The 14,516-nt window shown below is 40.5% G+C and overlaps 1 protein-coding gene across 4 annotated transcripts in view; it reads right to left on the bottom strand.

Annotated features, from left to right (window-relative positions):
• LOC126335145 (uncharacterized) overlaps nt 1-14,516 on the bottom strand; it is a 174,647-nt gene that overhangs the window by 77,433 nt on the left and 82,698 nt on the right. For all 4 annotated transcript variants that reach the window (XM_049998106.1, XM_049998107.1, XM_049998108.1 and 1 more), the window contains exon 5: nt 7,603-7,666. In XM_049998106.1, the coding sequence (XP_049854063.1) occupies nt 7,603-7,666 (64 nt within the window). The remainder of the gene's footprint in view (nt 1-7,602; nt 7,667-14,516) is intronic.

The raw sequence follows: 14,516 nt of genomic DNA, 5'->3' as shown, positions 1-14,516 counted from the left end.
TACATGCGGACGTGCATTGTCCTGTTGGAACAGCAAGTTCCCTTGCCGGTCTAGGAATGATAGAACGATGGGTTCGATGACGGTTTGGATGTACCGTGTACTATTCAGTGTCCCCTCGACGATCACCAGAGGTGTACGGCCAGTGTAGGAGATCGCTCCCCACACCATGATGCCAGGTGTTGGCCCTGTGTGCCTCGGTCGTATGCAGTCCTGATTGTGGCGCTCACCTGCTAGTGCCAAACACGCATACGACCATCATTGACACCAAGGCAGAAGCGACTCTCATCGCTGAAGACGACACGTCTCCATTCGTCCCTCCATTCACGCCTGTCGCGACACCACTGGAGGCGGGCTGCACGATGTTGGGGCGTGAGCGGAAGACGGCCTAACGGTGTGCGGGACCGCAGCCCAGCTTCATGGAGACGGTTGCGAATGGTCCTCGCCGATACCCCAGGAGCAACAGTGTCCCTAATTTGCTGGGAAGTGGCGGTGCGGTCCCCTACGGCACTGCGTAGGATCCTATGGTCTTGGTGTGCATCCGTGCATCGCTGCGGTCCGGTCCCAGGTGGACGGGCACGTGCACCTTCCGCCGACCACTGGCGACAACATCGATGTACTGTGGAGACCTCACGCCCCACGTGTTGAGCAATTCGGCGGTACGTCCACCCGGCCTCCCGCATGCCCACTATACGCCCTCGCTCAAAGTCAGTCAACTGCATATACGGTTCACGTCCACACTGTAGCGGCATGCTACCAGTGTTAAAGACTGCGATGGAGCTCCGTATGCCACGGCAAACTGGTTGACACTGACGGCGGCGGTGCACAAATGCTGCGCAGCTAGCACCATTCGACGGCCAACACCGCAGTTCCTGGTGTGTCCGCTGTGCCGTGCGTGTGATCATTGCTTGCACAGCCCTCTTGCAGTGTCCGGAGCAAGTATGGTGGGTCTGACACACCGGTGTCAATGTGTTCTTTTTTCCATTTCCAGGAGTGTATACAACTTCCATCCCCTTAATTCTGGTTTGAATAGTAATTAAGCTATGTAATGGTGACTCTGTTCTTTTTTCATAACACAATGATTAGTGAATCTATGCTACTGCGCATCATGAGTTTTTGCTATTTTGCAAATGGGAAAGAAACCAAAATCTTTCAAGTTTAACCAGTTTCAGACAGTTATGACATAGAGTAAGGTGTTGTAGTGTAACGTGCACTTGGTTTTAAAATTTTTTCTAGTCCACACCTTTCATACTATAGGCAAATTTAGTGCAAATTATTGTAATGTTTTTCATGTGCAGGGTGTCCCACTCAAAGACCCAGGAAAAAAAAAGAAAAGAAAAACAAAACCACACAGTAGATACAACAATGAAAAATGCAACACACTGTAGAGCATCTCAAAGAATTTATTTATTTATCATCAATACACCTCTACATGTGAACCATTTGTAGCATGAACAATATTGAGTCTATATTCAATTTCTTGCCAAGGTTTTTGTAAGATTTCCTCTGTTAATGTTGCAATTGCATTAGTGATACAATGTCGCAATGTAGGAATATCGTCCACTTTTGGTCGCATACACATGGTCCTTCATGAATCTCCACGTGAAGAAACCAAACGGCATAATCTCGGGTGAATGTGGTGGTTAGGCAATGGGTCCTCTGCGTCCGATCCAACGACTGGGAAATTTCCTATCCAGGAACTTGCGAACAACTGTTGACCAATGTGGCAGAGTTCCATCTTGTTGAAAAATGATGTTGGGTTGCAAGTCTTGTATCTGAGGGTACACAAACTGCTCCAACATGTGCAGATACACTAACCTATTCACTGTTTGTTCTGAAAAAAGGGAAGGTCCAACAAACCTGTCATTCATTAGCTCACACCAGATGTTTATTTAGGGCTATCAGGAACATGTTCAATGACAACGTGCGGATTTTGCAAACCCCAAATCCGAACATTATGCCTATTAACCCTTCCTGATAGATGAAAGGTTGCCTAAACAGAGAATAAACATCTTTCCTGGAAGCTGGCATCCATATCAATTCGCTGCAGCATATCCACAGCAAATTGTTGTTGGCATGGTTTGTCGTTCAACGTCAGATGCAGAATTTGCACTTTGTAAGCACACATACAAAGATGCTGGTGAACTACACAATGCAATGTTGATCAAGGCACATAATGTTGCCTAGGTGCTTGACGAATTGACTTACGTGGGTTTCTGGGAAACGTTTGTCTAATGTCCTCCACTGTCTCTTATGAAACTGAGTAACATGCACCGCCCAGAATGTTTCAGAACACTTCCTGATGCCAGAAACTCACTACACCATTCCTTAATTGTTTTCACATCAGGTGGATCACATTCATACACACGACAATAATTCTTTGCACTGTAATGGGCGATTTTGTTTCCGAAAACCACACTATTGCTTGCGCGTGCTGCTGTGGAGTCGCAATTTTCACTTCATATGACCATGCTGCACTCGTGCGACGATACTTGGCACTTCTGATGTGGGGATATAAATTCTTTGAGATGCTCTACAATGTGGTGCATTTTTCACTGTCGTATCTCCTGTGGTTTTTCTCTCCTGGGTCCTTGAAATCAGGGAGGTTTGAGTGGGACACCCTGTACTGTGGTAGAGGAGAATTACAAACCCCATTTGTCAACCATCGTAACAATGCAGTATGTCGACATCGAGGACAATCAACGAAGAAATAAAGAAGAAAATCTATCACAAAGTTGCAGTTCTATCAATGGAGATCTTTCCAACATGTCAACAAGAATTGATGTATCAATCACAACCATATGGCACAGTATAGAAACAGTGGTCGTCAAAAGATCCTAACACTGAGGGACTAGAAACATGTCACACCTTGTCAATGACAATCAGTTTCAAATGCAACAGATATTTCTGCAGCCATTTAATACAGGTCCATCTCAACCAGCTGCCAAGGGAACATTGCAAAAAGAACTGTTTGCAATGGTCATTTGCATCTGAATACCTAGTAAAAGGCCATTGCTCACAGCGGCACATAAAGCTGCATATCTCCAATGGACCAAACAACAAAGTTCACACTGGACTTGACTGAAGACATGTAATGTAGTCTGATGACTTTTTGGACCCACTCATTCACTTTCTGTGAACCGGAATATTTCTTTCAAACAATGGAAAATCCAAGTTGGAATACTAATACCGATATCCAGTCTGAGATACTGTGGCTGGCAAGGACAAAGGAAAAAGTTTCTCACAGTTGCACAAATGGTGCAAGCCAAGAATATGTGGCGACTAAGGCGGTCGCATGGCTGGCAGCCGCGAGCAGCTGACAGAACGCAAGTGTCAACGAGGTTCGCGTGCCGGCCGCGAGGAGCGCTGACATGTACTTACTACTTGCTGAGGCGCGCAAGCGTTCCATGACTTTTAAACGATGTACCTCATTATAATTGTTCCATTGTTGATTTCACAGAACGTTTCTGGGGAGTTCTACCCAAGTTTTCTGTAACGTTCCATTGGTTATTATTGTGTAATCACTGCCTATGTTATATGTTCTTTCCTGAGTGATCCTCAATATAAACATGATAAACGTAGAAGACATACTTCTTCCATTATAAGAACGCAATAGTTAGTCACGAGTCTAACGCACAGAGGAAACATGACATCCGGTGACCCCAACATGATTGTGGCTAAGAAGAAGATTCAACAGAACCAAGAAAGTGACATTTGTTAGTGGAAACATGACAGATACACTAGAAACTCCCTCAGTTTCAAGACTCGCAGTACGACTACCACCATTCTGGCCTCACAACCCTGTATTATGGTTTGCGCAAATCTAGGCGAGTTTTCTTTGTGCAGGTGTGATGTCAGATTCCACCAAGTTTGCATTGGTAGTGAGCCAATTAGACCATTGATATGCTGTCAAAGTACAGGATATTATAACTTCGCCGCCCAACAGAGAGGCCTACACGAAACTCAAGACCAAGTTAATTCGATGAGTATTTGCCTCTCAAGAGGATAGGGTATGGCAGGTTCTAACACAGGACATTGGGACAAAAAACCCGCTACCTGAGGAGCAAAGTCGATGCAGGCACAGTCCCGGATACACTACTTTGTACATTATGCAGCAGTACATTGCTGGCCCAAGTGAAGGCCATTATCGTGTCACAAACTGATATAGCTGACCAAATTCAAGACGCAATTGTACCCGTTTCCTATTTCGATCCGTCGACGGTGTGTTCCAATGCTTCAATGGGAACTTAACCAGACTACAATAGTCTCGCGAATAAAGTGGAAACACTTAATGAACAGCTGAATGAGAACTTATTAAGAAGGTCAACACCCTCAGTAGACAAATGAATTAATTGTTCACCAACCGGAACGTTAAAGGACAGTTCGGACGGAGATCCCGAAGCCACTCTTCATCGAACGCGCACGCCTCTGGTGACACGCCACCTATCAATGTATGTTGGTACCACCAACAATATGGAGAACAGGCACGTAAATATAATCTGCTTGGGCATATACTAGCAACAAACATCACACGGAAATAAATGCACTGAGCAGATCTTCTGTATGTCTATTCCTAACGAACCACAAAACAGGTCGAAAGTTTTTGATCAACACTGGATCCGACCTCGGCATTCTACCACGCGATAAACTACATAAATACCATCTGGCTGCAGCATTTCAACTGTCAGCTGCTAATAATTCTGCGATCATGACTTATGGAGTACAGCATTTGGAACTAGACCTCAGACTGAGACATTCTTTGGTTTGGAACTTCATAGTCGCAGACATGATGGAGCCTATCATCGGCGCAGACGTCTTGGCACACTGCAACTTAGGACGCCCAGGCGATCCAGGCTGCGGACGACAGGTACTCAAAGCTGCTAGCGCAGTTCCCTGTACTCACGAAGCCTCCAGAGGCCCCACTAAAGGTACGCCATGATACAGTACACTACACTAATATGACGGCTGGCCTCCCGATTTCATGCAGACCCTGATGATTAGCTCCCGATCGCTAAGGCAGAGTTTGATGCTATGCTGGCCGAGGGCATTATCCAACCGTCTAGTGGGGAGAGGTCATCACCCTTGCATTTGGGCCTAAAAAGAACAGCACGTGGCACCCCTGCGGTGACTACGGAGCCTTAAAGGCAAACTCATTCCAGACCGCTATCTAGTGCCTCTTCTAAAAGACTAAAATCAAGCATTGTGTGGCAAACAGGTGTTTAGTGTGTTGAATTATGCCAAAACATACACACAAATTCTGGTTGCTGAGGAAGGTATCTCAAAGACAGCCATTACACCATCTTTTGGCTTGTTCAAAAGTTTATTTATGATGTTTGGCCTGAGAAATGCCGCACAAACATGGCAACGATTCATTGATTCTCTACTACGAGGGTTACCATGTTGTTTTGCCTATCTAGACGACATACTCGTCTTTTCAGTGACACTAAATGAACATGAACAGCATCTCACTGAAGTTTTTGAGCGCCTTGACAACCAGAGATAATGTTTTTGGGTCACCCAATTTCTTCTGCGGGATCATGCCCTTTGCCAGAGAAAGTTAAAGCCATTTTGAATATTCCTCATCCAGAGACAGCCAAAGAATTCCTCAGAATCCTCAATTTCTATCACTGCCATCAGCCACATGTGGCAGAACTTCAAGAACCACTTACAGTGGCGCTGGCTGGCCCAAAAACAAAAGGCAAAGCACCTGTGCAATGATCACAGGCAATAATAGACATTTTCGAAACAGCCAAGAAAAGCATAGCTGAGGCAACACTTCTTGCTCACCCTGCTTTAGACGTACCTCTTGCGCTCATGGTCAATGCTAGCCAGGTGGCCATAGCCATAGCTGTAGCTATTCCGATTAAATGCAATTTCTGCTGAAACGCTGGCTGCAGCATTTATGTCCAACTGGGTCGCTCGTTTCGGCTGACAGAGGATGCCAGTTCGAGTCTGAATTGTTTACTCAGCTGAGCAAGTTTTGCGGTGCATCATATCATGTAACAACGATTTATCATCCAGCCAGCAACAGCATGGTTGAACAGTTGCACCAGTCCCTCAAAGATGCCATAATGCGTCACGAATCGAAGTGGACCATGGCTCTTCCTTTAGTGCAACTCAGCCTCCACAGCATCACTAAGCCAGACCTCGACACATCCCCTGCTGAGTTGGTCTATGGGGAATTCCTATGGCTACCAGGCAAGTTTATTGATCCAGGGAACTTATCGCAGTCATCCCAGTTAATAATCCAAATGCGGGATCGGATTTCACACATGCAACCACATCCGGCATCGCAACATGGGACACTGGATACATTTGTACATAAAGAAATAAAGCATTGCACTCACATCATGGTACGCAAAGACAGCATTAAACCAGCACTCACGCCATCTTACACTGGACCACACCGCGTAATAACAACACGGGACAAAACGATGGACATTATGGTGAATGGAGAAAAGAACACAGTGTTGGTTGACCGAATTAAACCTGCTTTTGTCTTGGAGGAATCTTTAGATGCGCACAGTTCCCTCCATCGACCAGCGTTTTCCCCAGCTGATAATCCAGCACCTCACGCAGCTCCTTCGATGCAGACACAACGTACAACGTGGTCCAGACGTCATGTGCACTTTCCGGCCAGATTAAAGGACAGCATCTGAGGCAGTTACCAATAACAACGGCACTCCGCTCTCTCATAGGTGGCTGTGTGGCGACAAAGGCAGCTGCGATCAGCTGACGGAATGCAAGTGTAAACAAGGTTCACGTGCCGACCGCAAGGAGAGCTGACATGTACTTACTCCTTGTTCCAGTGCGCGAGTGTTCCATGACTTTTAAATGATATGCTACGTTATAATTGTTCCATTGTTGATTTCACAGAACATTTCTGGGGAGTCCCACCCAAGTTTTCAGTAATGTTCCGTTGGTTATTACTGTGTAATCACTGCCTATGTTGTGCGTTCTTTCCTGAGTGATCTTCAATATAAACATGATAAACATAGAAGATGCACTTCTTCCACAATAAGAACATGATAGTTAGTCGAAAGCCTAACACACAGTGGGAACGTGACAAATACAATGGGCACGCCTTCTGGTGAGGTTCTAGGAAAGTTTTACGGTGCTGAATACAAATCTATGCATCCACCATCTGTAAAACCTGACTACACCATACTATTGGGTTTCCTGTAGTAAGATGTATTTAGAAGGAGAGGGTACAGGTGACTTCACTCTTGTAGTAGGCAATGACAGTAACATTCACATTAATCTCAAGATTTTGCATTTCATTTTGAACTGCTATCAGTTTAATTATTTATATTATTTCACAAAGTCTAAACATTATGATATAACTATGATGTTTTTATACGCTCTCTTTGATTAATCTACCCTATTTATTACTGTTTATATGCAAAAAGTTTTCTTTCATACATTTACTAAATGCACATTTAGACAGAAATTTCCTACAGCAAATGCCAACTTAATCACCAGAAAATTTACAAATCTTCCTGATTTAGCTATTTTACATTTTTTTATGGCAAAGCCAAATCAACTACCCAAAGGCTGTGAAAGACATGTCATCAGAAATGTCAATCCTGAAACTGGGAAACTTACAAAGGTTTCAGGCGCACCAGTAAGTAAGTTTGACAGATGTGCCATTTTTTTCTCGTAACATTTCCTGAAACAGAAAATATTGAAAATGTACTCAAGAAGGAAATATTTGTTAATGGTAGAAAATGGCAAAAGAGTTATGTGTTACAGTAATTAAAACAAAAACATAAAAAAGCTTTTTTCCATTATTTAAAACCTGGAGTACCTCCCATATATTATTATTATTATTATTATTATTATTATTATGTGCAATTAGACAAAACGAAATATTTGTTAATGGTAGAAAATGGCAAAAGAGTTATGTGTTACAGTAATTAAAACAAAAACATAAAAAACCTTTTTTCCATTATTTAAAACCTGGAGTACCTCCCATATATTATTATTATTATTATTATTATTATTATTATTATTATTATGTGCAATTAGACCCTGTTGGATCACGCAAAACTTCCTGATTCTTTTTCCTTCTTTTCCACACTGCTCTCATTCTTTCTGCATGGGCTCTCTTCCTTTTGTCTGTCCATTCTGTTCCTGCTTCATTCAGAGCTTCATTCTCTGACTTAGCTTCCCATCTGTCAACTCTCTGCTTTAAAACTTTTCTGTCCAGAATATCAGAATAATTTACCTGAGCTTTTTGATGGTCCTTTTTGACCTCTTGTGCACACGGTATAGTTGTAAATCCTTACGAATTTTGTGTGTAAGTCTTGTTTTGGGAAGCCTAGAGACGGCCCGTAAAATTTTAATTGCCTTTTCTAATGTCTGCTGCAAGGTTGGACAATTTCTCAGTTTTTTGACGAGATGATATAGGTTTCCAGTAGTTTTTATTCTTCAATTCCTTTTCCCATTTACATGTGATCTTGTCAGACAAAAGATTGAACAGGAGAGGAGACAGACCATCACCTTGTTGGATGCCAGTTTTGATCTTGAACGGCTCGGATATTTCACACATGAATTTCACCTTGGAATTAGTATGGGTCAATGTTTCTTTGATGAGGTTAAGGGTTTTTAGATCAAGCTTTGTTCTTCAAGGATATCAAAAAGTCCTTGTCGGTTAACTGAGTCATATGCCTTTTTAAAGTGAAGAAACATACAAATTATTGGTCTGTTTCTGACTGCTTTGGGTTTTAGCGAGGTCTTTAGATTGAAAATTGCTTCTGTGCAGGATATACTGGGGCAAAAGCCACCTTGGTATTCACCAATTTTGTTTTCCAGTTACTTTTGTGCTCTTTGAGGAAGACAGCCTGATAGAACTTTGTATGTGACCTGAAGTAGGGATATGCCTGGATAATTATTTACAACAGATTTGTCTCATTTTTTGTGTAATGGACGAATAAGTGCACATTTCCATTCCTGAGGTGATTTTTCTGACTCCCAAATATCTGCAATTATTTGGGTTAACTCTCTGAGAGAACTTGGTCCTAGAGTTTTCAGTAGCTCAGCAATAACCCCATCTTCACCAGATGTTCTATTGTTCTTTAATTTAATAACATGTTTGTGGATTTCTTCTTATGTTGGTGTGAATGATTCAGGGGACCTCGAAGATGGTTCTGGACAATTAAGGAGTGTTGAAAAATAATGTGACAGCTCCTTACAGTTTTTCTGGTTAGTGGCCGGCCGGTGTGGCCAAGCGGTTCTAGGCACTTCAGTCTGGAACCGCGCGACTGCTACGGTCGCAGGTTCGAATCCTGCCTCAGGCATGGATGTGTGTGATGTCCTTAGGTTAGTTAGGTTTAAGTAGTTCTAAGTTCTAGGGGACAGATAGATGTTAAGTCCCATAGTGCTCAGAGCCATCTAAACTGTTTTTTTCTGGTTAGTGAATGCAAGTTTTCTGTCAGATTTCTTGAAACATAAATTTTGTAGGCTGTATCCGCGAATTTTTTCTGCAAAAGTTCTGTAAAAATCTCATGTATTGTAGTTGCAGTTCTTCAATTAAGCTCAGTTGGTTTTTCAGGTATTTTTTTGTCTGCTTAATGGTTTTTGCCACTTGTTTCCTGACTTCATAAAAGTATTGGAGATTTTCCATTGTTCTCTTTCTGTCTTAGTTAAGAAAATAATTATATAAAGTAGCTATGTTCTTCTGTGCAGCCTTATAACATTAAAATTTATTATTCAGAGGATAGTTGTCACACTAGTAATGATAACAGTACATTTGGCTACGATGGAAATATTTACAATATATACATGAAACACGAAGCTAAGATTTTCAGTAAGCAAATAGTCATTTATTGCCAAATTTGCATAGCCCATTTAAAAGCCACTGCTCGCCTCTTTTCATTAAATGTTTTACTTTATGTTTCAAAACTTATTCATATTCAAAAATTTCATAGTCTAGAAAAGTCCACTCTTAAAAATGGTTATTCATAAAGTTTTGTACCATAGTTTTGTAAACTATATTTTTCTGATTCCAAAGCTATTATCACTAGAATAACTAGTTAGTTTATTAATTATTAAATTTGGAAAAATCAACTTTCTCAGAACTTTACGGCAGTCTATGGGAATTCCGAGGGCATAGAAACAATGCTCATAAAATAACAGCTATAATTTTATCATTTTCTAGTTTAAGGTTAACCAGAATTGCTCCTTTGCTTATTGTATCTGTATGGCTTTCAGTTTTCCTAATTTTTACATTAATACTCAAAATGTAAAAGCTCTGCATTTTTGCATTTAGTGATCTATGACAGTACATTATGGGTTGTCAAGAATTCAGCTCGTGAGCTGTTCCCTAGCACAACTGCCACAGCACTCAGCCTCACAGTACACTTCCCCCAGCACCATGTCATGCTGTCTGAATGTGAGGTGAGGAAGAGGGGAAACCACGAACACATTGCATTTAAATAGCAGTGCAGGCACACTGATTACAACATGATTTTATATTTCACATTTCTCAACAACACAGATCACAAACAAAACTAATTTTCAGTATTGGTTAATTATTTTTAGCATGCAGAAGTCATAATATGAATTTTTATCTGGTACAAACAGACAGACACATACAGTTTCACTCAGGTTGCCAAGTAATTGTGACTTATTTAGTTTTATAATTACAAAAGGTCTTTCACACAAATATGTCAATCGAAATATTGTAGCATTTTTGCAACCTCATTATGGAGATTTGGAAAGTCTACCTGATGAAAGCAATGTAGACGTCCTGAACAGTTTCAATGTGAAAGGATTTGTCATTCAAACAGGAGTTACCTTGCACGTCAATCCAGTTACAGCTGCACATGCACAGAAGTGGTTTCAACTGAAAAAGCATATGGTCTGGAAAATATATGTAAGATTGGCAGTGTCCTCAAAACGTTCAGGAAACAATCCTTGTAAGATGACAATGAACTCTTCTAACCTTGTTTTCTTTACTGACAGTGAGCTCAGGAAATTGGACTGTGTTTGTCAAAATGTGGGCCTTCTATAACACAATCTTATTTTTAAATGCATCCCCATCAGAACAGAAAAAAGTTGTTTCTCATCTTGCAATGTCTTACTGTGGGCAGCGTGCTTTCAAGTCCACTTAAAATGCAAGGTCTGCAATCCATTTCAGATGTTCTAATTTTCATTCTTGCACTCCTTTTTCCTTCATAAATTCAACAACAGCGAGTTTTAAATTGTGAAATGATTCCAAGCATGGCACCTGATTTAACCCATTTGCTTTGCAGTAATACATAAAAAGTCCCAATACTCTTGTGTTTCCATCAAAACTTGTAGCATGTGACAGTGGAATAATGTGTGCAACTACAGGAATTTTACTATTCATACCACCAATTTCTTCACATCCTGCATGCTTGAAAATTTAACACAAAGTACTTCTTGATGTACAGAACAATGAATCTGTTGACTATTGTAATTTTTTGTGCTTTCATTGTCAACTAAATCTTTAAATTATTTTTGTGTGGTTTTGCAATATTGCTTAATAGCATATTTGCAATGCTCATCATTTATGTGACTGCATAATATATGGAGTGGTCCACTTAAAACGTTTCAGCGCAAATATCTCTGGAACAACAATAGATATTGAAGAACAACTTCCACAGGTATGAGTGTGGGTCAGTGGGTCATGAAAGTAAATACTGCCAGATATTCTAAAACATAATCAAATATTATTTTCACCACAAACTTATTTTCTTAAATGGACACACCATATTATTTCTTAAGCAATTAATAACATGAAAAAATCACAAAAAGAATGGTGTTGACTGCATTGCAATACATCAATTACATCCCGAGAAATTGCAGAGCAAAGATGACACTTGAAATAAACTAAATGCGCCTTTATTGCACATCCTGAGATGCAAGCATGAACCCCACATTCCTCGTAATTGTGATGTGATTGGCATACTACTATGCAACACACTCTGTACTTACTGCTATTAACACTGTCATTAAGTATACTGGAAACAATACAGATGTTCAATAAAGCACAAATGAGTAAACCATTACCTTATTTTTCATTGTGTATGATTGGATGTCTGTATTGTTTTCAGTCCACTTAATAACTGTGTAAACATCTATAAGTACAACCTTTGTTGCATCATAGTATATCAATCACATTGTGATTACAAGCAGCGTGGATTTCACTCTTGTATCTCGGATGTGCTATAGTGGCACATTTTGTTACCTCAGGCGTCAACTTCGCTCTGCAACTTCTCAGGATGTAACTGCCATATTGTGATGCAACAAATGCCATTCTTTTTGTGATTTTTCATGTTATCAATTGCTTAAAAAATAATATGGGGTGTTCATTTAAAAAACATATGTTTGTGTTGAACATAATATCTGCTTATGTTTAGAATGTTTCATAGTATTTACTTTCATGACCCCTGCCTTATTTCGTATCCGTGAAAGCCACTTTTCAATATCTACTGTTGTTCCAGAGATATTTGAACTGAAACATTTGAGTGGGTTACCCTGTATACTGAAAATTCTCATCCCTCTATTCCATCACTCCCATTCATTTTGAAGGCTTGTGACAATTCATCGCTAGAGTGCCTCTTTTTGTGCAAACAGCCACTGGACTTGTGAACGTCCTTCAAACCACAAACAAATAGCGAAGGTTAAGCAGCACTAAGACCACCTTCTGCAGAACTTAAGAGAGTTGTGCTGACTGAAAAATGTCACACCACAATACTCAATGGAATGTCACACTGTGCTGAATACTTCTGGGGAGGAATGAGCAACGGAATGTTAGGCAGTGTCTTGTTCAGTGCATGCCCAGGCACTGGGGCTGAAAGAAATTTGGCACACTGTAGCCAGCCCTGCATTACACTCATCTACAAATAGGCAAAGGGCACAGCGCCACAAGTATTTCATGCTCAGCTATAAAAATTTAAACTTTGTGTGAATCATTCAGAGGATACCTTTCATTATGCAAACATCATATAGCCAGTTAAACTGTTTATCTACTTTGAGGCACTCTGTGAACAGAGATCAAAATGTAGAAATCGTGCATTATTTGGCAATCACTACAGGACTGTGTAATATGTGAACCCACTCAGCCTAAAAGAGTTGTGAACATCATTGTGTGAGTTTGACACCAGAGAACTTTGCGAAATACTGCCAATTAATGTAGTTTGCCTATTTTGTTTGAACATTTAGAATAGTCACTATGACAAAGCTGATCATCAGACAAGGGAACACTGATTTTAAATAAACATGAGGAGAATGAACAGTGAACTATGTGTAAACAGTGTGTACTAAGGAAAAGTGGCAGCATACACAAATGATATTGGGAAACTTCAGTCAATGCAAACAAACTCACCTGGTGGAAGGACATGAAAAAATGGCAACACGACAACAGGAAACAATACAGGAGAGTAAGTAAATGTGTCCAGTGAAAACAAAATTGAGAGCAACTGTGATGAGCAGATGATAGTAGTTGTCGACATATGGCAAGCTAATTCAAGCTAATTCAGAGGTAGTAACTGAGTCATGTTCTGACGATAACAATGAAATAATTTCACAAGAGAGCAAATAAATACTGTTGATGTAAAGAAGGTGAAGGCAGTTGAGGAAATTGTTAATGATACATTAACACACTTAATAACAATACGACAAAATTCCTGGGTATGCAAGAATGTAAGACTTTTTAAATGTGGTACATGAAATGCAAATAGTTAAGCCTGATGTAAGTATAACTGAGACATAATATATGCAGACAAGTAAGGAAAACGTCGCCATTTTAAGTATTTAAAACAGTTCTCATTCTCGCCGCTGGCGGTAAAATTCCATCTGTTGCACGGTGCTACCATCTCTGGGACGTATTGACAATGAACGCAGCCTCATTTTAAAACAATGCGCAATATTCTATCTCTTTCCAGTCCGGAGAAAAAAAAATCGGAAGCCTTAGAACTTGAATGCACCTCGTATGATGAGTAGCAAGTATCCTTTTCATAATACTGTTACATTCCATCTTGGATTTTCTATTGTTAGAATTTCCTTTCATTTGTGCCTTTGTAAATAAGGACCTGGTTTGTGCCATAACTGATTCTGGTAGCAATATCTCTTTAGGACTTGGGATGGTATAAGATTTATTTTTGTATTTCTAAACTGTCTAGGTTGTAAGGTGTCAGATGCACTGTCACAGTGATAATGGAAATGACTTACCAGTCAAGGTATTAAGATCATGAATTATCCTGGCCTCTGGAATTTATTATTATAGAGGATTTATGTAACAGTATGTTGTTGGTATGCATTTTTTTAAACGCATGGACTATGTGTTGAATTATATATAAAAGGTGGTTACTCGTAAGTTTTGGCCTAATGTCCACTATCCTTTGCATAAACACAGTCAAAGTAGACAAGTATGTAGTGTGAGTGCAGAAGAGTGCCCCTTTGACATCTCTCATTCAAAGGACGCACAAGGTCACACCTTTTTGCAGATCCTGAGCAAATATCCTGAGCTGCTGACCAATGAACTGGCAGTA

This window comes from Schistocerca gregaria, chromosome 2 (assembly GCF_023897955.1).
Source record: "Schistocerca gregaria isolate iqSchGreg1 chromosome 2, iqSchGreg1.2, whole genome shotgun sequence".
NCBI lineage: Eukaryota > Metazoa > Arthropoda > Insecta > Orthoptera > Acrididae > Schistocerca > Schistocerca gregaria.
Note: the sequence above shows the minus strand (reverse complement) of the source record. Positions and strands in the feature narration are given on the sequence as shown.